This window comes from Diplodia seriata (genome assembly GCF_021436955.1).
Source record: "Diplodia seriata strain FDS-637 chromosome Unknown scaffold_2, whole genome shotgun sequence".
In the NCBI taxonomy this organism is placed as follows: Eukaryota; Fungi; Ascomycota; class Dothideomycetes; order Botryosphaeriales; family Botryosphaeriaceae; genus Diplodia; species Diplodia seriata.
In genome coordinates, this window is record NW_027117309.1 from 3,910,496 (window position 1) to 3,933,358 (window position 22,863).

The following is a 22,863-nucleotide window of genomic DNA, read 5'->3' on the forward strand; positions in this document are numbered from 1 at the left end:
TGCTTACACCCTCCTTGGCCTTTCTTGATCGAATCTGCCTTTCTTGATCCCCGGTAATGCCGTCAATAGTGCGTTTGTCAGGGATATCCTGGCATCTTTCCGCAGCAAGGTGATGACTGTTGAGTTCTGGCTGCGTGGTGAATACTTGGCAGCAGCGAACACAATGCGGCGGTTGCATATGGCATCGGTAAAGATGCTCCCTAGTGAGTGTCAGTCTTAGCAAAAAGGAATGCCATAAACTTCTGTACTTCACCAGGTTTCTAAATTGGGAGCACTCACTTTAGCCTTGCTACGGTTTTGAAACCGGGGAAGATGCAGGAGGCATGCATCTTCGACCTTCCTTGGTTGGATAACCTATGCCTTTGGTAGTACGGACAAGCAAACCTTAGGCCCTTGCTCTCCTCTTCCGAATCCTTTTGACGTTTCCTCCTCTCGCTGTTTCCGTCGTCGTCTTCGTCCTCGGGTCGACCGGAGTCCTGTATCTTGCGCTTTCCAAGCGCGCTCGACGCCTTGGATGACCCTCTCGCTGGCGTTTTCGCAGCGGCTTTCGACGACCCGGCTGCACTGCTGGGTTCTCCAGCCCCTGTGTGACACTTCGCCCTCGACCCGAGGATGGAAGATTGGGACGAAGGAGATGTCGACGATGCACCGGATCGCTGGGATGCCGGGGACGTGATCAGCATCGCGGGGACCACGCCGTCGTCGGCGTCGGACTCCTCGGAGTCGGAGTCGGGAGTGTCGGATATGTCGACGCTTTCGTCGTGGATGTCGAAGCCGAGGTAATAGTCGAACATGCTCTCGAACTCATCCATCAGCTTGTCGATCATCTCGTCGATCTTTGGCTTCGGCATGGGGCTGGGCAGTTCCACATCGGGCGACAGAGTCGAAGAGGTAGAGGAAGTGGACTGACTGGTCTGGTCTGACGAACCTGGGCTTGCACTGGTGTCGTCCTTCGTGTTTGCGGGGTTCTGCGGGAGAGCGTATTCAGTGCCTATCTGCCTCAGTGGAGCCGAGGCTCCGAGTGAGTTATCTGCACTGAGGCGAGTCTCTTCCGTTGGGCTTGGTTCCTGGAAACGTGAGGTCACGAGAACCTTGGGACCATTGCCTGCGTCATTCGAAATTCCACTCCGTTCATGATTTGCAACGGACTGCTGTGCTTGGCTGCTGATGATCGTATCTTGGTTGCAAGCTTCAAACTGGTGGCTGGATCCCATTCTGATACGTTGAGTTCTCGCGGACTTCTGCATGTTGCTTTGACAATCAAGGCCGTGTTCCAAGCGCTCGTGCTTGTTCCGGTTCTCAATGTCCAGAAAGAAACAGCGTTTCCGGTCAAAGCACCCTTCGAGACGGCACACGAACACGCTGGATGGACCAGATGGCTGGGGCCGCGTGGCCTCACCCGAAGACTCTTGGGTGGATACAGTAGACACCGAAGGAGCAGGTACGGTCAGCGGCTGACTCCCTGGCTTGGAATGAAGTGGGCTCGGGACCCTGAGGAACCGGGATTGGGGATTGATCGACCCCAGAAAGGCAGTGCTAGCTGCTGAGCCATACCCCGAGTCTCCAGACCCGACTGGAGACGTCTGGCGGTGAGCAGATGCACCGCGTTCTGGCACTGCATTGAGCGACGTAGAGTAGAATTTGGCTGACTCGGAATGTGTGCTCAACGTACCCACGGACTCAACGGGGGATATGGGCATGTCGCACCGGCTTCCAGTGAAGCCAGTACAGGGGTAGGCGTGTCCGCATGCTTGCGGTGACATGTCGCAAAGCTGCTTCCGCCCAGCACTAGTTTTCGGCAGCGTACAAGCGCTTGGCAAACGCGGAGATGAGCCATTGTCTGACAATGGAGAAGGGCGGCAATGGTAGTCCCGCATGCTGGAGTCACTGGAGGGCGGAGTCGGTAGCCCAATAGTGATTAGAGGAATAGTAGGCCTGGCGGCAACGGACTCCGGAGCGACATCCATCATTTGCGGGCCTCTGGTGAGTGGCATTCGGTCGAAAACGCATCGGCCTTCGTGACCCACTGGACTGAGAGGGCTCCTTTCCAGCTCCGTGTCAACGGTGGTAGCGGGAGAGGGGATTCGACGTATGGCTGCACCCGTACAGTCTATTCGGTATCCAAAATGGGGGACGCTCTTACGAGCTCGGGAATCATGCGGGACAGCCAAATTAGATGTTTGCAACGTAGTTTGGTTCGTATGGAGGCAGCCGGCGCCTCTTGAATCAGCGGTTCGCCCAGAGTCCTGAATGACCATGGGCCAATGCTCATGGGAAGGCGTATGATCCAGTGTTACGGCGGCACCTATTCCAAGGAGAAAATGGTCCGTGCCTGCAGCGGCAAGAGGTCGCCGTGGAGAGGAACGATGGTTGTCCATGGGGAATCAGACTGCGTGTAGCCCTGTGAGGACTACAGATGGCCATGGATGGTAGCAGAAACAGAGAGACAATGTGCGGCAAGGCTGAAACGGAGCCCACGGTGTAAGGCTGAAGCAACAGACAGTGGACAGCCTTGTCAGGCAGACATGTGGCGATGTGTGAACAGCTAGCAGCAAAATACGTGATGCCTCGCGTGAAATAGCAATTCTGTGTTGAGCCTCACGGCGGATGGCTGCGAGATACTCGTGGTGATGCGGGCGGGGCCTCATTCTAGAGTTATGCGCACCCGCGCAAAACTAAGGTGCGTGAACATGCAAGCCATGGCTTACTTTCGAGTCATTCCCTGCAAGGGTCAGTTCCGACTGTCCGATATGTTGCGTGTCCGACCCCTCTTGACCCAGTTCGTCTCAAGCGCGAGCGCTGGTGGCCGCCGAGAGCTGGGGCGTCACAAGGCTGGGAGAGAAAGCGGCCCCCACCAGATTTGGAACAGAGGCCGCACCAACTAAGCCGCACTCATGTCCGGTGATGTTCCCGTATCCAACCTAGCCGGGGCTGCCGTAGAATGACCAGGATCGTTATTGGTTCAGTGGTAATGCGCAAGTGCGTGAACATCTGTGGTGGACTTCGCCAGTGAAAAGCGTGCATTGCACGAGGCGGCGCGCGCCGACGCTCGGATTATAAACGAGGACTGCGCAGATGTGTTTAGGAGCTGATGGTGGTGCAGTCCGTCCTTCCGTTGCCCTGGAGGATCAGCTAGTTGCCTCTGATGCCGTCTCGATTGGCCGGCGAGCGGCAACCACTTGCAACTCGGCCTTCGGGCAGCTTGAGCACGGGTGCGTCTGCGCGGATGCGCATTATCGCAGTAGAGAGATAGTCTACGGGTTCAGATGGGCTCGGAATGGCTCTATAAATCAGTGTGAAGAGCGGGGAGAGGTTGCCGGGCGTCCGTCTTTGGCAGCCAGTTCCAAAATCCATCCAAATGTCGTGCCAGTATCCCGCAAACGTCTCCCCCCTTCTCGCCCGTGAGACCAACGTCGGTGACCAAAACGGAAAGCCGCAAGACCAGCAGGCCGGAGTTCGCGCTTACTTTTGTTGTGCCTGTGGCTTCGGCCCCATGATTTGCGCCCTTTATTCTGCCTGCATCTGGTGTCAACACGAGCTGGATTCCAACTGCGACATAGACATCATTGCGGGCGACACGGGCGGCACAAAGCCTCAAGGCCACCGTCACGCGGAGCCCGTCACCCCACAAGGTGCAAGGCAAACCGTGAACCCGTCGGACTCGGACCAGGCTGCGGAGCCGCACAGGCAGCAACTCCCCGAATCGACTGAAAAGCCCACGTCCCATCCTGGCATCATCCAGGGTGATGGCATGGTAACAATGTAAGGCTTTCCAGCCCTAGTGACGCCAATGCTTTCGGCGGCTGATGCTTCGAAATAGCGCCGGGCAGAGTAATGATGGTTACACGCTCAATCGATACATCAACGACCCACCAGGCGTCACCGAAAGGCTGGCCAACGGACTAGCGAGCGATGGGAGCCTGTTGCTAGATAGCGAATATCGTGGGGCTTGCCAGAAGCTTGGATGCGGACCAGACGTGTGGGAATACCTCGAGGGCGACCCACTCGACCAGACGGAACTGGACCGGTATGACTTTATGGACTACGCGCAATGAATGATTCATTACCTGATCTCTCACTTTTATGACGCACAGCCCGACGAGGGCGTTGGCATTGGCTCAGAGCGGTCTGATGGCCTCCATGCGCCTCGGCCTAACCTCTACCCGCTTCTTGATTTCCCTCTCATCTTTCCCAGCCTTCAGCCTCCTCACTAACTCCTCTAGGTCGAACTCAGCGTCAATCGCGTTGGCCCTGAAGGCGTCGGAGCCCATGTACGCGTTTGCCTTGTCGGCCGAGTCGAAATTGTCGAGTTTCACGAGTTGGAATTTGAGCTGACTCGATCTGGAAGGACGCCGAGGCCACCGATCTGGCCAATCTCGATCGCGAGCTGACGGAGACCATGGCTCTGTTCAGGACGCTTCAAGAGGAAGAGCCGACCTCACAGGGTTATCCTGATGCGGAGGAGTCCGGGACCCGCAAGCTGCATGGTTTCGCCACCCGTCTTCAGGTGACCATGGCGCTTTTCGAAAAGGTCCAGCAACACCATCAGCCAATCCAAGCAGATCTACAAGCGGTCGAGGCCAAGATTCCGAGGCCCAGGACTACATCATGACTCGCATCGAGGACCAAATTGACATTCTGGTCCGGGAGCGGAGGAACATGCGTGATGATGTCTTTCTCAAAGAGATTGAGATTGAGAGCGATTTGTACTATCTTCGATCGTTGTTGGAGTACTTTGAGGATGCTCTTCAGTAATGAAACGTGCATTCTCCCAACAAGATATGATGAATCAAAATCCTCACATTCTCTTCCTAATCATCCCTTTGCGTGCTCATGCAAATGTAGGCAAGTCTTGACATTATCCTCTCTCCACGTGCCCGTGCAAATGTAGTCAAGTCTCGAAAGTTTCCCCCGCCCATGCAAATGTAGCTAAGTCTCGAAAGTCTCCCCCGCCCATGCAAATGCAGCTAAGTCTCAACATTCGCCTCCCGAATTTCTCTCTCCGCGTACCCATGAAAAAGCATTAAATCCGAATCCTCAAACGTGTTTCACGGAGGGTAAATCAGTCGAGAAGCATCTCGGCGGCTGTCCTCCTCTTCTTCGGTTTGGGCCCTGTCGCCACCCAGAAGTGCTCACTGGCACTATCGTCCGTATCTTCCTGGGCAAGAGGGAGAACAAAAAGCTCCCCTCCGGTTCGCATGATGCACATCTGGGCGTTGGATGTACACCACCTGCATGCAGAACCCTCCCCCTTGTTGAAATCACAGGACCGATGTCCCATGGTACATGCCAAACAATTGTGCCGATGAGACTTAGCCTTGTAATGTCCGACGTCGACCCTCGGGTCTTCCATCAGCTCCGCCACTCTCAGGTTGAATGTTGACTTTGCTCCTTCAGAAAAGTCATCGAGTCTCAACTCCTCGTCGGCTGCAAAGATCACCTCTTGCAGTAATCCCGCTGCAGCTTCCATGCTAGCAGCTCCCGGCTCACGCCTTTTTGCCTTTTCATTCGACTTCGGCTTCTGTGGCACTTTCTTCGCTCCCACAGTGGAAGACTGCGGCTCATCAATGATGTCTTCTTCGGTATTGGTGGGTTGGTCATTGTCCGTTCCACTCGCCGAACTTCCTCTATTCCTGAAAAGGGGGTCTACAGACGTCGAGCTGGACGCATTGTTGTTGCTGGTACTGGAGGAAAGAGACTGAGTTCGTGCATGAGCTTCGGCCATCAATTTTGCTGCTTCCTCTCTCGCCAAAACGGTCTCTCTGCGTGAAATATGGAGATTCGCCTCGGTCGCTTTGAGCTTCTTCCTAGTCTTTTCCAGTGCGGTTTCTGTGGCTTGCTGGTCCTGAGACATGGTCTGAATCTGGTCCTTTCTTTGGCTGGCTTCTCTGGTGAGGACATCCACCTCTTCTGATGTGGATGCTAGCTGCTCGAAGGCCAACTTGGTCGAAGTCCTCAGTTGTTCGTTCAGCTCGTTGACCGTTCTAATCTGCGATTGCTGGACATTGGACTTTTCCAGCTCCTTCTTCAGATTGACCATGGTAGCGGTCAGCTCTGTCAAGGACCGAGACTGTTCTTCATTTTCAACCTGGACCTTCTCGCTATTTGCGGCATAGCTTCTCGCATATCTGTCGGCCTTGACCTCGCCGAGTTGGTCAAGCAGCTCGTCTACCTCGTTTCTAAGGTTGAGCATGGCGTTTTCATGTTCCTTTGTACGGGTATCCGAATCGGTCTTGGCTTGGTCGAGTTGGGCGCGGCATCGATTGACTTCCTGCTTGAGGTTCAAGTTCTCTGCTGTCGTGGCATCTCTCTGTATGCTCAATTGACGGATTTCGTTGCTAAGGGCAAGGACTTCAGTATCATGCTTCGGTGTGGCGTCGTCGAAATCAGTCTTGGCTTGGTCGAGTTGGGCGTGGCATCGATTGACTTCCTGTTCAAGAACAGTCTTCTCCTGAATCAAAGATGCGTTTTCAGCCCTGAGGGCTGTTTCATCCTCCCTCAGTTTCCTTACATCTTCCTTCGACCGGGTAATGGTTTCTTGCAATTTGTAGCTCTCCACACCCGCTTCTCTCCATCTGCCATCCATTCTGCGGAGTAGCGTTTTCTCCAATTCGCCCATCGTCTCGAAAAACTTCTCATTTTCTTCATGGAACTCCTCTATTCTGTCCCATTCGACATCGAGATTCTGATCGGGATCGCGTAGTTGCTTGAACTGGTGCTTCAGAGTCTTTGCCTGCTCATCTATCATGTTCACGCTCAAACGAGCGTGTTCATAGAGATCCGCACAAAGCTTCTTGTGTTTTTCGCTCGATCCCTCTCTGGTTTTGCGGAGATGGTACAACTCGTGCAATCTTTGTCTCGCGATGGACGACCCAAGGCTCCGAGCACCAGGTCCTCCACCATAGTGCTTCTTGCCTGCCGGGGGCATCTTGGCTGTTGGTGTAAGGATGTTCAACAATGAGCGATTAGAACCTAAGTCAAGCGTTAAATCACAAGTGATGAATGTGTGAACGAGGGACTCACAAATGAGTGCGTGATGGCGTTTTCGGTATAGATGTTCAGTTTGAGGCTTGACGGTCAAAGGGTAGCTGGCGCCTGTTTGTGGGTGAGGAGCTCTCGACGAAGGCGGAAGGGAAGGTTCGCCAGGCCCCGAGGCCTCGCGTCAGAAGCGCAGCGTTCTAAGACGTTCGTGGAGCGCAGAGGGCCTGTCGTCGATTGGCGAGCTCGCGACAGAAGCGTACTGGTTGGCCGACTCCGAAACTCGTTTCTAGTGAACACAGGCTGATACAGGCTGGGAATGAGTACTGCGCGTGTTGCGTAGAGTTGGGATGAGGTGTGCTTGGGGTGAGGTCGGGTGTGGTTGGGGCTCGACGCTCAAGGAAGCTGCGCAGGCGCACCTGCCACATTGGACTCGTGCAAGCACACGCGCACCTGACACGTCGAGCAGTCCGCCTCCAGCCCAGCTCATTCCGGAGATGAAGAAGAAAGTAATGGGTGGCCATCAACGGGTGACAGCCAAGAGGTGGACACCCGGCTTTCCCAAGCCAATGCGCCCATGCGCAATCGACTCTTCGTAATTCATGTATTGTTTCCCTCGGAGTAACATTTCCCATCGACGTTCTCACTGGTAATGTCAAGCTGTTCGCCTTGCTCATGCACCATGTGGGCGACGTCGCGGAAGAGGTTGTTGAGCTCGCCGATTGACTGCTCGATGTTGCGGATCTCGTATGTGTTCGCCCTCGATTATGAGAGATCTCTGGAAGTCGACCTATTCTTGCGACGCGAGCCGCAGCCGCTACTACTCCTGCAGCAGCAGCTGTTGCTGATGCTACGGCGTTTGAACGCCCGGGCTGGTCATGCCGCCGGGGTGCGGGCGGCGGGGCGTTCTTGTCCTGGCAACTTTTGAGCAAACAGTATCCTCTCGCGCAAATCCGTAGCAATAAAATAGATCAATCAGTCTGATCCAGCTCTATCTTCATCCCCCAGCCAAGCCGAGGCAGCGCACGACACCATTCGAGGTGCTAAGCGGAGGGTCGAAGGTCCGAAGCGGCAGCGACGTACCTACCTCTGGGGAATTATCTTCAGACTTTAGAACCGGAGGATCTTCAAAGGTCACTTTAGGTCCAGGTAGCGCCCTCAACCTAAGCATTCCATTCGACACGGATAGACCGGCAGCGAATCCCTCGATAGCAAACACCCCAGAAGCGAACACCAACCAACAGCAAATACCCCTGGGCAGCAACACCCTCGACAGGGAACACCTTAGAAACAAACACCCTCGACAGCGAACCCCCCAGAGCGAACACCTCAGCAACAAACACCCTCGACAGCGAACTCCCCAGAAACGAACACCCTCGACAGCGAACTCCCCAGAAACAAACACCTCAGCAACAAACACCCTCGACAGGAAACACCTCAGGACAAACACCCTCGACAGCGAACTCTCCAGCAGCGAACACCTCAGTATACCCCTCGGTAGCCAACAATTGGCAAGTTCATCCGAAAAACTTTTGCCAATTCTTGAGGAAGTTCTCACGCGTCTCCGCATCTTGCATCATCAGACTCTGATCCTCCAACGGTTGTACAACGGCATATTGCAGAACAGCCTCCATCTTGGTCACCTCATCCTCCACCGCTTCGGCCCCGCGCTTGGCGAGTTCAATCTGGATGTCGATGTTGCCTGAGATGGCATTAGTGAAACGGGTTTTGAAGACTTTTACGATGCGCAAACCTACCTAAGAAGGGTGTATGGTCGACGGCATAATCAGCCCAGAGTTCCCATTCGTCGCTTGAGAAATCTGTGCTGCTTGCGACGCTTCTTCCTGCGTGGTAAAAGGTGAAGCCGTGGCCTTCGTCAATCCAGCCACCGCTCAGCCGATCGAAGATGATCTCTCCCGCCCATGCCTGGTCTTGTTGCCATATGTCGTACACGACGAACTGGTGAATCTTGAGGTGAGGGAGATTGACCTTGCATATCGCCTCGACCAAGTTCATCAGTCTGTTCGAATTCTGATGACGGCGATGCTGACCCAACCGGGTTTGGGCGTTGTTGGTATATCCCGTCTCGACAAAGGGGCGGCCAGGATTCGGGGTTTTCAAGGCTTGCAGCATGGCCTCGCAAAACCTCTTCGCCCTCGCAACATGCCCGTCGGATTCGAGGTATCGACGCTTTCCGCCTACCCAGTCAATCTTTGGGCACTTGCCAACGATCGTGTCGACCTTCAGGGCGTATTCATCTTCGCTCTTCTTCAAGTACCGTTGGACGCATTCGACCAGCTGTTGCACGTCGGTGGCGGAAGGCGCGTTGCCTGAGTGGTCGCATAGCCAGTTCTGGTAGATGACTGGCTGATAGCGTTTGCCCGTCTTCTGGGTTTTCCACTGCTTTTCGTGCTCGGTGAGGAATACCTTTATCTGTAAAGCCTTCGTAGAAAGGAAGTTCGATACTAACTCCCCGTTCATGATATCCAGCAGAACTTGGGCGGGCATCGAACACAAGATCATCATCCCAGCGTCCAGAAACGCGTCCCATTGGATCGGGTGAATGGTATGTCCAGTTTTGATCTCATCGTCCCATATCTTCTCCAGCAACTGATCGTGCCCTTGTTTGAGCTCTTCAAGGTACCGGTGGCTTCTTGGGGAGAGCTCTCCGAGGTTGTTGGGATCCAGGATCTGATTGCGCAGATGGTGCTGAGGTGGCTTTGTTTCAAGCTCGGACGATCCGTAGGATCTGTCGCGGTTGATGCCATCGTATTCTTCAGCATCTGTCTGTTCCATCATGACAAGTATGCGTGTGGTTGGCTGTGCGGTCTTGCAGGAGGGCTGAGTGCGGTAAGCTGCGCGGTCTTTCAAGAGACCTGAGTGTGGTGGACTGACTGCGGTGAGCTGTGAGGTCTTTCAGGAGGTCTGGGTGCCTTGGACTGACTGCGGTGAGCTGTGAGGTCTTCCAAGCGAGCTGACTGCAGTAGGCTGTGAGATCTTCCAGGAGACCTGAGTGCGGCGGGCTGATTGCTGTGGGCTGGCGGTGTTGCATGAGGCCTGAGTGCGATGCGTCGGATCGGAGATTCTCCCACTGATGGGGTAGGCACGGCACCTACCTACCTAGGCAGGAACGTCAGAAACGTGACTTTCAACTCCAATGCTCCCTGATCCAAGAACACTCACCGAGTTGACATCGCACCCTTTCATATTTCGGTGCATGTTGCTCCCATTCAACCTCACAATATGCACAGCGATTGCAGGGTCTGTCATCACATCCAATTGCTTATGGCTGGCCCACTGCTCGGCTGCATATCACGTCTGATATGCAACCGGAACGATCCACTGCTCTTTTGGGGTTGGGGATTTGGTTGCGGACAGCCATCGCTCGATGTTGGTGTCGTGGCCGGCGCCTTGGCGAGAGTTTTGGCGAGCCTCGCAAGGGATCGGCGTCAGCTTTCCGATCGGCCAACACGCGAACTTGCAAACCAAGTCTGAGCCCGGCAAACAAAGAGGTTGCCGATGCTGGTAGATTGGATGGCGAGGAAAATCCGTGGGGGGCGGAGTGAGCGTGGAGTCAGGTGTAAAGGTCCAGGGGGAGTCTCATAACGTAATCTGCACAAACCGAGGTGAGTTGCGCAACCGCTCTCCGATTGGATCGTGTCTTCTTCGGACTTTGCGTTGTGCGCTGCAGGATCAGAGTGAGCCAAAATGCCTCGTGAGAAGCGCGGTGTTGCGGATGGCGGTCGATCGTGGAGGCGAACAATCTGTGGGTAAGTTGCTAACCTACGCAACTAGAAATCAAACGCCCAAATGCCTTCAAATCTTCAAATGCTTTTTTTGCCATTTCCCCCCAGGTACCTTTGCATCGACACCACTTCACCTTCACCTTCGTCACCGTCCCTCCAGCTTTCCAGCTACAGACCGTCACCTGCCTGACCTGCTCACCTTCAGCTACAACATCCACTTCACATTCACCTAATTCGTCACCTCCAGCCAACCACAACGTTGACGTCCCCCCAGCCTTCCAGCTACGACAACCCCGACAGACAATCAATGATGGATCAGACACAGCAAGAAAAGCCCACCGACGTCCACCAGCCTCTTCGAGCATCCACTGACGAATCGAAAAGCACGGATGAACGCAAGTGTAAGAAGCCCAGTGACACACTCCACGAAATCCTTTTCGTCTTCAAACTTGCGGTCAAGAGGAGAACACTGGAGCTCCTAACGGGCTTGGGTAGCAAGGAATGTTCCGAGTACGTTTCCATCACTGTCACTTACCAGACATTCAGGCTCACTTTGTTAGGCTCATTGAAGAGTTCGAGTTCTATGAAGGGCAGATCGAAGGCTCCGACAGGAGCACGGTCGAGGCGGTGCTGGAGGTCGCCGTAATTTCAGAACGTCATTACGGGCACGAGTTGATCAAGCACATATCCGTTAAGCATATGATGCGGTCGGAAAATCCAAATAAGTTCCACAATCCTCCGTTTCCTCTGTACATCAATCTGACAAGCCTTGAAGTTGAAGGAGTCATCACTGTGCACGGCATTGGCTAGAAGGGCCTGACATGGCACGAAAATCTGCAACTGGCCAACAAGATTGAAGATCTGTTGAAGCAAAAGATTAAAGCGCCACTGAGGGAAAGACGTGAGCAGCTCGGTGCAATTTACTTGGCCGCGAAAGAGCGTGGCTATACAGGGACCATACTCGAGTTCTTCGCGGAGCAGTACTCGGTCGACGAGAAGGGCTCAGATCAATCTCACGAGGACAAGAAACTGCATCCCATTCAGGAGCCCGCCGAGCCACGAGAAATCCAGGCCATGGACTTTGTAGTCAAGCTGCCCCCCACGCGTAACTCCTTCGACATGTTGCTCTCCATCACCCGTAAAGCCACCAAGGAACTGCTTCTCCTTAAAGGCAAAGAGAATTGGTCCGCTCCACAATGGGCCGATAAGTACGTCAGAAAGATCCTGTCTCACGGATGGGGGATTCCCCGAATTCAAATCACGGATCGCGATCTACGATTTACATACGCGTTCTGGAAGCAGGTCTGTCAGAAGTTGGGCATAGCCCAACACATGACGACCGGTCGACGATATCGGTGGAGCGGAGCTGCCTTATGAAACAATTCTACATAGGATAGGTAGTTGAATACAAGATCCAGACGTAAATGCACGAACTTAAAACAAGCATATACATCCGGATCTTGTATTCAACTACCTACCTAAATATTTTGTTGAGCTTGGTGCTGATACGGGGCATGATGAGAACAACGTCCAACTTGTCACCCAGGCGATGGCTTCGATGAGGGCCAGGGCCCCAACGTTGGAGCAGTACCTACGGGCAGTTTTGAGGGCACGACCGATCATCGCCTGGAACGCAGGCCGTGACATTAGACATGTCATCACAGGCTCGGGCCCGACCGTGCGAGGCAACAGTGTTGCTCGGGCTTCGATAACCTATCCGGAGGGATTATTCGGTGACGTGGAGATCTCCTAAGTGACGAGTGCGAGGGTGGTGGAGATGCAACAATGGGCAAAGTTTGTGAGGGGAATATAAATGGGAATTAAAGACGTAGGTTCGTCTGCTTGGTCAAAAAAAAAAAAGGAATATGCACATGAAGGAAGACAATGAAGAGGTCAGAGCCTCCTGCCTGGCTCTGTAAATGAGGGCGTCAATGAAGGTTCGGCTCGCAGGAGCGCTCCTGCCTGTGCACGTTGTTGTAGACAGGATATCAGGAAGTATGGGTCGGTGGTTACACTGTCCAGGAGAGCGCCCGATTGTATGTACAACGTCAAGCAGCCCTTGATAAGCTGTTCCTCTTGTCCGAGTCGGATTTAGTCCTGGAGATACACAGGGCATCGAAGCGCGGAGACCAGGCCCCACCCGATGTGATCTTCCCCGGTTTAGATGCCCTCGTCACGTCGGTGACAAAATTGCCTACCCGCATCTGCTTCATAATCTCTTACCGGGTGGGTAGTTGAATACAAGATATGGACGTAAATATGTGCATTTAAAACGTACATTTACGTCCGGATCTTGTATTCAACTGCCTACACCAACTTGATGATGCAGTGTTTGTGTAGGGCGCAATTTCTTTTGTCACCCGCCGTGCCATCACAGCTCGGCACGCGATGCTCCACAATCCATGACAAAATGTGGAGCGGACTTCCTTGCTGTGGAGGAAAGCACAGACCATCATGTAGCCGTGCAATGCAACATCACGGCTTTCTCTTATCCAGTGGCATTCCAGAGCAATGGCCTGATTTTCGGAAACTTTTCCCATCTTCGCACAACTTCGGATCCTTCGCACTCGGAATGGGGTCTCTCGGGACGGATCGTCCTCCGATGATAATCGCGTTAATGTTCCCTTCGATAGAAAAAACCAGCAGCACGCCCGGTGTCTTGGGCGTTGCGCATAACGTCCGAATCTGCTGCGCACGAGTCTCAACGAGCAGGGTCATGTGATGGACCGGGCGAAAGGGTGGCGTTGATAGTCAGGCTCGGTTGGGCGTATACGTACTTGCTAGTCAGTTTCATGCCCGTGATCCTTGGTGCGTGATCCGATGATATTTCCGATGCCACCAGGGGTCCACCGCGCCCTCGATCTTCATTTTCTTCGTGAAGCAGTCAGGGCCAGACGGTACTACTCTCTCTGACGAAGTCTTCTTCACAGCCAAGGTTCTGCTATTTCGGCGCGACGGGCCAGGGACCTCAGCGGTTGTGACAGCAAGGACTTCGGCCCGGGACTATGTACCAACCCATGCCCGCACCCTCCATGGCAGGCAGCCGGGGGCACGAAGGCCCAGCAAAGCAGGGCATCACGTTCGATGCGAAGGGGAGGGGGAGCCACGTCTTGCCTTTTCGAGCAGGTTGATCGGCGCCCACGACCGGTGGCACGAAGGGGTGCAAGCGGCAACCAGGGGGTAAAGATATATCGCATTCGCATGCTGATTCATACGCTCTCGTCTATCGTGTTCGTCAAAGTCCGAATCCTCCCCGCTTCGTCGACGTAACATCGTACTTGTTCAAGTGTTCCTTCCACTTCCCTCTCGTCCAAGTGTTCCTTCTCTTTTTCTTCCTCTCTTCCCTTCCATTCACCGAGAAGAGTCGGACCCTACCACGCGCCCACGATGCCCGCAATCGGGATGTCGATGCCCGTGGTATAACTCGCGACATCGCTCATCAGATACACATACGCGCCGCCCAGCTCCTGCGGATTCGCCAGGCGCGGCATGCCGCCGTAATTCCGCATCTTCTCGGGCCAATCGGGGCTGGTCTCGACGTAGTAGGTCATGGCGGTGCGCACGAAGCCGGGCGAGACAGAATTAACACGAATGCCGTGCTTGGCCCACTCCATGGCCAGCGTGTGCGTCATGTTGCGCACCGCGGCCTTTGTCGCACCGTAGGGCGCGCTCGGCGCCGCGCGGTTCGGCCGGTACGACGTCATGCTCGCGGTGAAGACGATGGCCCCCTTGACGCCGAGCCGCACGAAGCGGCGCGCGGCCGCCTGCGCGCACGAGAAGGCGCCGAAGACGTTGAGCGTGAAGAGCTGCTCGACTTGCGCCCGGCTGAAGTCGAGCGCCGGCTGGTGCTTGGTCATGCCCGCGTTGGCGACGAACCCGGCGAAGGATGGACCTGCCGCGGCTTCTATGGCGTCGAGCGCTGCCTCGATGCTGGCTTCGTCGGTGACGTCCGTGTGGATGTGCAGGAGGTGGTCCGGGTGCTGCTTCTGCAGCGCGTGGAAGTCGTCGCCCGGCTCGAGCACGTCGAGCGAGTAGACGGCTTTGGCCGAGTTGGCGAGGCATACTTCGGCGATACCGAGGCCGATGCCGCGGTTTGCCTGGGCGGTTGAGGTCAGCGGTTGGTTCAAGACATGTTGGGCTCTTTCGGGGACGTGATATTGCGAAAAGTATAGAGTGAGTGGCTTGCAATGGCAACAGCGAAGGAGAGCAGCTTACACCGGTGATAGCAATGACCTTGTCCTTCAGCGTAACCTGCCAATTCATATTTGCAGGTGGTTCAGTGCTGAGGTAAGCGGGCATGGCATTGCCCTCGCCCTGTAGAATCTCATCACCGACGGAGCCCATGATGGTGGTGGGAGAGTATCAACGGCGACGGAAATCAAAGGTTAATGGGGGTGGTTTAAGGTACAAAGAAGGCGTGAGGGAGCCAACGGCAGTGGACAAGCAAAAGGAGATGATGAAGCAAGAAGCGGATGGTGCGGCATGAGCCTTCTTATCCCCATGGTGATGGACGGGACGCCGCATCGGTCGAGTCCTTGCTGTCCCCGACGCGGTCCACCACGAGCACTTGCACCAAATGACGGCTGCACGCTGGAGGACGGCACGACACGGTCGAGGTCCAGGTGTGGATTGTGGGGGATGGACGGGCCCCACTGACGCCTGGCGCGGAGAAGACCTCGGCACGAGGCAGATGCCTCGTCTCGTGTCACCCTCCGGCTGCAGATCGCCGGGTAGGTGGTAGAACCCCCGCATCGCTGGTCGGCCTAGTATCGCCCTTTCGCTCTTCGCAATACCCCGGTATTCACCAATGCCTGGACAGTCGCGCCGGAGCATCTTTTCCCCAAAAGGCTCTTCCCAAGCCTGTTGCCGGAGCGGATATCTCCTTCGGCCCAGGAACACACAGCCAAGGTCCAATCACTTCTTCCGTAAAGCTTCTGTTTGACGCCACAGCCGTTGATATCAGGACCTCGAGACGGAGTACCCGCGATCAGGTGAGCGAGGGAACTCCGGTCGCCAGATTCACTGGCTCCCCCACAAAACGAGTGATGCGCCTCCGGGGAAGTGCGGGGAAGCGCTCGACGTAGACGGCATTTTCACTACCATCAACACCTCGGTGATGATAATGTTGACCATGCTTGCGACAGCTGCCATTTCGTGCCGCAGCTGACGTCTGCTGCAATGCCACGATGACAGAGCCGGTTAGCATCTCAAGCCCTCGGTCACTCTCAAACCACCGAGCTGAGCCCTGCAAGCACATGTTTACACCATGATCCGTGGTTGTTTCTGCCGTCTTGTTTTGCCGTCGGCAAGATCCATTGTTCTTCTTTCCTTGGAATCTTGACCGAATATAATGCCCCCTCGCACATCCGTCCGCTGCGATGACCGCATAAACGAGGCTTTTAACCTTGCTGCATCTCTTATCTCTTGGGCTGTATATGTTGTCATCTGGTCTCTTTCCTGTCGCCCATATATTGACGTCCCGCATCGCTTTCCATCATCTCTGCTGTCAATTGTCCCTGGCCGTCCTCCAGCCCATAGACGGTCACTGCCAGCATGGCGTTCCCCGACCCCCACAAAAGTGATGTTGAGCACATCGAAACCGTGGCCACCACGCCGTTTCCCGACAACATGAAGTCTGAATCCAACTATGATTTCTCTCCTGGGGAGGAAAAGAAGCTTGTTCGCAAGATCGACATGTTCCTCCTCCCAACAATCTGGCTTATGTACCTCCTATCCTACATGGACCGGACCAAGTAGGCTTCTTGTCGATACCTGCTCCCGAAGAGTACTTCACTGACACAAACAGCATCGGAAATGCCAAAATAGCCGGCATGATGGACGACCTGCGCCTCACCTCCAACGAGTATTCCGTTTCCCTCATAGTCTTCTTCGTGTCCTACGTCGTCTTCGAAGTCCCCTCGAACCTGATCCTCTCCCGCACACGACCCTCCATCTTCCTGCCCACCATCATGTTCCTATGGGGAGGCATCACCTGCTGCATGGCTGCGGTCCACAACTTCCGACAACTGGTGGCTTTACGCTTCGTGGTTGGCATCTTCGAGGCCGGCTTTGCCCCGGGAATCCTACTCATACTATCCTCGTGGTACAAGAAGAACGAGCAGTCGAAGCGGTTCGGCGTCTACATCTCAGCAGCCGTCCTATCCGGTGCGTTTGGCGGCATCCTCGCCGGGGCCATCACCGGTGGGCTGGACGGCGCCCACGGCATCGCTGGCTGGAGATGGCTCTTCGTACGTTTTTCCTTAGCCCGCAAAACCCTCCCCCTTCGAGCCCCCACTTACACGCAACACTCCAGATCGTCGAGGGAGTAGCGACGTGCGGCTGGTCCGTCATCTCCGCCTTCCTCCTGCTCGACTTCCCCGCGACGAGCAGGAAGCTCTCGGCCCGCGAACGCGCCCTCGCCGTGCGCCGGCTGACGTCGGACAACGCGGCGGCGGAAACCGAAGACGAGGTGCACCTGGGTCCGCTGCGGGCCTTTCTCGAGTCCGTCCGCAACTGGCGCACCTGGCTCATGGTTGTCGGGTACATGGTACGCAGTCTCTCTTTCTCCTCCCCTCCCCCCTCCCCCCAAAATCCGGCAACCATCCAAACAAACGGCTAACCAGTATCCCCCCTTCCCTGCAACAACAGACCATCGTCGGCTCCTCCACGCTCTCCTACTTCTACCCAACCCTCGTCGCCGACCTCGGCTACACCTCGCACATGGCCCAATACATGGTCAGTTCCCTTCCCCACCACCAACCAACCCAAACATGGCGCCAACCCCACCCTCCCCTCATCAACAGGTCGTCCCCATCTACGCCACCTCCTTCCTCTGTGTCGTCCTCTCCGCCGTCCTCCTCGACCGCCTCCCCTCCTTCCGCGGCCTCGCCATCGCTCTCTGGCTGCTCCTCTCAACCAGCTGCTCCATCACCATCGCCTGCCTCCCCCAGCTCCTCACCACTCGCTACGTCCTGCTCTGCCTCATGGCCGCGGGTCTGTGGTCCGCCAACGCGCTGGCGCTGTCGTACGCGTCGTCGGTGTTCGGCGCCTCCTCGTCGTGTCGTGAGGTGCGCGGCGTGTCGCTGGCGCTGGTCAACGCGCTCGGCAACCTGGCGCAGATATATGGTGCGTATTTGTTCCCCGCGGCGGGGGCTGGCGCTGGTGTGGCGGCGCGAGGGCATGTGATGGGGTTTGCGGTGATTAGTGCCATGTGTGGGGTCGGGGTTGTGGTGTATGCGGGGGCGCAGGCGGTGATGAGGTGAGGTTTGAGAGGAAGGAAGGAAGGGGGGGGGGGGGGGGGGGGGGGGGGGGGGGGGGGGGGGGGAGATCGGAGATGTTGGGGAAAATGCAAAAAGAAGGGCTGGAATGAATGGAATGTGGAACGATGATGATGATGATGAAAGCGATCATGCGTGTCTTCTTGTTCGCCGGTGAGAATTTAGTTGCTTTCATTTTTCAATCGATGGTCTGGAGTAGTACGCAAACACTGCATTATCAAGTTGGTGTAGACTGTTGAATACAAGATACGGACATAAATGTGTGCATTTAAAACGTACATTTAAGTCCGGATCTTTTATTCAACTACCCACCCGGTGAGAGAATTTTTCCATGAGGCAGATGCGGGTAGGCATTGTCTTTTGTCACCGACGTGCTCCTAGTGGCGCGACAGTGCGACGACATGATGTCTATATTAGCAGTTGTTTGCAGTGTTTGCTGAAAGTGACCGATCAGGAATAAAAAGAGACAGAGCGGGCCAGAAGAAAAAAAGGGGCCTCAGGTGATGAGGGCGATAAAGGGGCGAAGAGAGAGGGGGTGATGCTGGCTCACAGTTCCAGGCTTCGGCTTTTCCGGGAAGGGGGGGTTGTCACTGAAAGAATTTCATAACGCCGCAGCCTGCCAAACCAATAAAATTGGCGTGATAAGGCCCGTGTTGCTGCGGCTCTTTCCTGCGTTTCCAGTCAAAGATAGAAAGCGGGTGCGGAAGCAGGCCCGAAGGACCGCCGCGGACGAGAAGTGCGACCGCGGGCCCGAAAGAGATACGCACGGCTGCAAGTGATCTGACTCGGAAATCGAATCTGATCTACGGGCCCCTCTCCGAGTCCACCGAGATCGTGTATAGATCCCGGATCGAGCCAATGTCCGGAGTCTGATTCGTGCAGGTTGGAAAGGGCGTACATACTTTGCTTACGTACAGAGTTTGCTTGACTGCTTGTGTTATTCCCGAGGCCGTTATACCCTCACCAACAGCATGATCCCCGCCGTCGTGTCTTGCGCTTGTCGTTACCCGGTAAAGACAGCTCCGTGGTCGCAGTGCACTGCTTCCGGAAACACAAGTCCTTCGCCGAGGATAGCCGAAGCCTACACCCATGCACCACCTTCAACTAATCCTCTCAAGAAAATTGCCACAGCATATGCTCCCGGATCTGGCCCCATCTGTTCTTCTTGCTTCGTCTCGCCCACGTACGTCGCCCTGCCAAACCTAGCCTTCATTCCCGCCGTCTTCTTCGCGCCTTCCTCCGCAGCTGCCAACGCCTTCCCCACTTCCCTCGTTGCCCGGAGCGTTTCGCACCACGGAATCAGGGTATCCATCACCGTTCGATCGCCAACACGCGCACCCGTATAGGCCTTCAGTGCCCCTAGAGCCTCGCCCGCTGCGTCGCCGATGATGCCGACGTCGAGCTTGCCCTCAGCTTTGACCGCACGCTGCAGACTCCCAGCGAAAGCGGTGAGGAGAATGGACAGAATAGCACCGAGGCTGCCACCCATGTCTTCCAAGCTGGAGTTGATCGAAGACAAGCAAGTGAACAAATTGGGGACCTTGGTGATGAAAGGGGCTGCTTTCATGGATGCGAGGAGTGCGTTACAGACTCCTGCCACGGCCTCGCCGCAGTCGCCGTCGCCCATTTGGATGTCGTACTTGGTGATATCGGGCTCTGCCGCGAGAGCGGCACTGCAGGCGGTACGAAGTGCGTGAAGTAGTGAAGGTGGTGCTATTGAAGTCAGTAAAGCCGGATCGAGATACGGCCGGTAAGTGGGCAGGACGTCGGGTCAGGCCGACGTGGCAACTTTTGGGTGGTTTGGTACCTTCTGGACCTTTGAAGTCCGAGCTTCCTTCTTCGGCTTCTGCTCGTGCCTTTTCCCGTCTATCAAGACTATCCTTTGAGATCTCGACTGGCTGGCCGTAACTATTTCGTGGCCATGCCGGGGCCATGGTTGGGGCATCAAGAAGTCTGAGCAATTCTGACACCGGACGACTGACTGCACTGGCAACATTTGCAAGATTACCGAGTGTCAAGGAAAAGCCTGGGCCGTTAAGAGACGTTTCAAAAACACCGGAGTAGATGCGACATGGTTGGATCTTCCAATCTCGCTCTGCAACGGCTATCAGAGGCAAGGCTTCCAGAGGTGGTCTTGGACTACGCACCTAGCTGCTCCAAGGCAATTTGGGTGAGGGCTTCCAACTCGAGATTGGCAAGCCCACCGAAATTGTTGATCACCATCGCAACCTCGTCCTTTGGGTCGAACTTGACAAAGGCACGGTCCGAGTCGTTGGGGTCAAGAACATAAAGAAGCATCTCCTTGATCAGGTCGTGGGGAGATGGCATCGGTGAGATCTTCCGCAGACCCTATAGTGGCAATATTAACATCGTAGCCATTGCCGACTCCCCGTGTGAGAAGCGAAGCTTACCGGCTCGTTGTGGATCCCCATCCCCAAAACACACGCATTTTCCTCAATTTGTTCGTGATGCGTCCGGCCGGGGATGTGGCAGTGGTCCAGGCTCGTTCCGATAGTAGCCAGCTGTGCATTGACTTCTGTGCCCAGTTTCCAACACTCTTCGAAATTCCACGATTCGTGCGCAGCTGCACCCAGAAGCTTGAGTACTGGCAGCTCGTCAGTGAATTTCCCAAAACGTAATGAGAAACCGTTCATCCCTCACCCAGAACGTTTCCGGCCAAGCCTCTGCGGCCCAGCAGCTCGGACTTCTTCCTTCCCAGAGCAACATCGTCCGTCAGTGGGATCTGCGCGATCTTATGGCCCTTAGCGTGCGTTTTCTCTCTCGCCAGGCCGAAGTGGAGCCTGTCCCCAGTGTAATTTGTTATGCACAAAATCACGCCCGCGTCGGAAGGAACGTTCCCGATTGCGGCCATGACCTGCTTGGTCGAGGGACTGGCAAATACGTCGCCAGCTACGGATGCCGTGAGCATGCCGTCACCAACATAGCCCGCCCAGGCCGGTTCGTGGCCGCTGCCACCGCCGGATATTATGCTGACTTTGGAGGGAGGGTGGGTCTTGGAAAAGACGACGCGATTCGCCTCGTCGTGCTCGAGGTGGGGGTTGCGGGCGACGATGGAATTCAAAGCGCCTACAACGACGCCATTGGTGTCGGGAAAGAAGTGTTTGGTCGACATGGTCGAGGTCGGCAGGTGACAGGGCAGGTCTGAAACCTGATGGAACGCTTAAATGCTGCTGTTGCAAGGCTGGACAGCTCTCTCAAACCAGGATTTCCCTTCGCCGGAAGGGAGCTGGTGCGAGCAGAAGACGCGATGGGCCTTTTAGAGAGGCAGCTGGAGATGCTGACGGAGCTGCTGGGGTAGAGGGTGAACTGAGCGGCATGACGGCAGTCGTGTGTCAGTTCTCCGCAGATGATGCGGCGGGGTAGAGGATGACAGCAGGTGTGCCGGAAGAGCTGGATTGGGACGGAAGGAGAAGTGACAACTGGCGGTATGCCGGAATAGGCAAGCCGTGAGGTGGTTGTGGCGACACAATTGGCTGGCGGGTCGATGTTGAACGCAGCGAAAAACGCGGGGAAGGAAACGCGGAGGACGGGTGCAGTTTTTCCTTCAGCTGAGTCCAAGATGGCAGTGACGCCAGTCAGCACCTGAGCCACTGACTAGTGCGGCTCTTCGACGACCCTTCATCCGGCTCACGGCCGGATCCTCAACGCTCCTCAACGCTCCCCAACGCCCCCCAACCCATCAGGTCCACGTATTTTCAGCCACAGACGCCTCGACGTCAGCCACCAGGCGCTGGAGGGAGCTCAAGGGAGAAGGCGATTGGCCGCCATCGCATAATGACTGCGCCGGGTCAAGGCGGACAAGCCATAAGACGGCAAGGGTTGACTCAGCGGGTGTTTGGCATCTCTATCACCAGCACCAAGCTCGAAGCCGGGAGTGAAAGCCGGGCTGTCCGGGGTGAGACGGGCACCAGCGTTTGGTTCCCGCGCTAGAGAGTCGTCCCGGAGCCAGCGATGCGCTAGCTGGTTGCACCGCTCCACCGTTGGCACTACCACCTATGGCGAGGGCCGAGAGGGCCGAATGGCGTGCCCGCGGCCGTCACCGAAAGTGATGATGTTCGAGTGTCGAACGCAAGATGCTCTCGGCCGGTCTCGATCGCGGCGGGACTGGTAACAATACGGGGCTGACAGCGGGCGAGGGGCACACGGCTGGCAAAACGGCAGGGGGTGCTTGGCGAGGAGGCATACCTCTGCCGCAGGGCTCCGACTCGAGGCCGGGCAAGCAATTTTCAGTGGCTTAACCATCACCGCCATCCGCGACGGGTGCCCGTCTGCGCATCCTTCCCCGCCCCATCTTTACGTGGCGTATGGCCTGATGTGCAAGCCTCGAAACGATGCTTGCGACACCTTCAAGCAGCGGCAACCCCCCAAACGAGCATGCGCAGCAGCAGGCGAAGCGCAAGCCGCGCAAACCTCGCGGCCGCGGGCTGCGCACGACGACCGGCTGGTGAGTGTGTCCTGCGCCAGCAGCCCCAGCCCTTGCGCCGCCACCCGAGCGCAGCGCACCATCACGGATGGCGTCGCACCCTCGCAGCACCGTTGCTGACTGTGCAGTGCCGTCTGCCGCCAACGCCATATGAAATGCGACGAGGTCAAGCCGATCTGTGGGCCCTGTTCCAAGGGAAACCGCCCTTGCGTCTACCACGCGCCCGCCAAGGTAACCTGCACACCATCCCGTCCCTAACCCAGCCCAATCCAGCCTCGCGCCCTGTAGGGCTCCTGTAGGGCTGAGCCCCCGCGAAGACCACAGAGCCGCCTGCGCCCAGGCCACCCGGCTGCTCGGTCCGCTGCCTGGTTGCGCCTTCCCCAGCCCCAGTCCCCATTCCCCGGTGATCGTGATCCCG

The 22,863-nt window shown here is 56.0% G+C and overlaps 9 protein-coding genes across 9 annotated transcripts; 3 read left to right on the forward strand and 6 right to left on the reverse strand.

Moving 5' to 3' along the window:
• Positions 1-275: 275 nt before the first annotated feature.
• Positions 276-1,247, reverse strand: SLS55_002540 (uncharacterized protein; the record flags this gene model as incomplete). The annotated part of the gene is made up of 2 exons (XM_066774021.1): positions 276-1,203; positions 1,240-1,247. The coding sequence occupies 2 exons, from the start codon at positions 1,245-1,247 to the stop codon at positions 276-278; spliced, it is 936 nt and encodes a 311-aa protein (XP_066636588.1).
• Positions 1,248-3,358: 2,111 nt separating this feature from the next.
• On the forward strand, positions 3,359-4,055 carry SLS55_002541 (uncharacterized protein; the record flags this gene model as incomplete). The annotated part of the gene is made up of 2 exons (XM_066774022.1): positions 3,359-3,743; positions 3,976-4,055. The coding sequence occupies 2 exons, from the start codon at positions 3,359-3,361 to the stop codon at positions 4,053-4,055; spliced, it is 465 nt and encodes a 154-aa protein (XP_066636589.1).
• A 63-nt stretch (positions 4,056-4,118) lies between these two features.
• On the reverse strand, positions 4,119-4,401 carry SLS55_002542 (uncharacterized protein; the record flags this gene model as incomplete). Its single annotated transcript, XM_066774023.1, has 2 exons — positions 4,119-4,331; positions 4,393-4,401. 2 exons carry the CDS (start codon positions 4,399-4,401, stop codon positions 4,119-4,121), a joined length of 222 nt encoding a protein of 73 aa, XP_066636590.1.
• A 661-nt stretch (positions 4,402-5,062) lies between these two features.
• Positions 5,063-6,928, reverse strand: SLS55_002543 (uncharacterized protein; the record flags this gene model as incomplete). Its single annotated transcript, XM_066774024.1, has 1 exon — positions 5,063-6,928. One exon carries the CDS (start codon positions 6,926-6,928, stop codon positions 5,063-5,065), a length of 1,866 nt encoding a protein of 621 aa, XP_066636591.1.
• Positions 6,929-8,495: 1,567 nt separating this feature from the next.
• Positions 8,496-9,777, reverse strand: SLS55_002544 (uncharacterized protein; the record flags this gene model as incomplete). The annotated part of the gene is made up of 2 exons (XM_066774025.1): positions 8,496-8,680; positions 8,736-9,777. The coding sequence occupies 2 exons, from the start codon at positions 9,775-9,777 to the stop codon at positions 8,496-8,498; spliced, it is 1,227 nt and encodes a 408-aa protein (XP_066636592.1).
• A 1,254-nt stretch (positions 9,778-11,031) lies between these two features.
• Positions 11,032-12,101, forward strand: SLS55_002545 (uncharacterized protein; the record flags this gene model as incomplete). The annotated part of the gene is made up of 3 exons (XM_066774026.1): positions 11,032-11,234; positions 11,285-11,414; positions 11,535-12,101. 3 exons carry the CDS (start codon positions 11,032-11,034, stop codon positions 12,099-12,101), a joined length of 900 nt encoding a protein of 299 aa, XP_066636593.1.
• Positions 12,102-14,095: 1,994 nt separating this feature from the next.
• Positions 14,096-15,068, reverse strand: SLS55_002546 (uncharacterized protein; the record flags this gene model as incomplete). Its single annotated transcript, XM_066774027.1, has 2 exons — positions 14,096-14,821; positions 14,940-15,068. 2 exons carry the CDS (start codon positions 15,066-15,068, stop codon positions 14,096-14,098), a joined length of 855 nt encoding a protein of 284 aa, XP_066636594.1.
• Positions 15,069-16,352: 1,284 nt separating this feature from the next.
• Positions 16,353-18,461, forward strand: SLS55_002547 (uncharacterized protein; the record flags this gene model as incomplete). Its single annotated transcript, XM_066774028.1, has 5 exons — positions 16,353-16,477; positions 16,531-16,972; positions 17,038-17,271; positions 17,373-17,459; positions 18,456-18,461. 5 exons carry the CDS (start codon positions 16,353-16,355, stop codon positions 18,459-18,461), a joined length of 894 nt encoding a protein of 297 aa, XP_066636595.1.
• Positions 18,462-19,082: 621 nt separating this feature from the next.
• On the reverse strand, positions 19,083-21,134 carry SLS55_002548 (uncharacterized protein; the record flags this gene model as incomplete). The annotated part of the gene is made up of 4 exons (XM_066774029.1): positions 19,083-19,714; positions 20,149-20,350; positions 20,413-20,606; positions 20,663-21,134. The coding sequence occupies 4 exons, from the start codon at positions 21,132-21,134 to the stop codon at positions 19,083-19,085; spliced, it is 1,500 nt and encodes a 499-aa protein (XP_066636596.1).
• Positions 21,135-22,863: the final 1,729 nt, after the last annotated feature.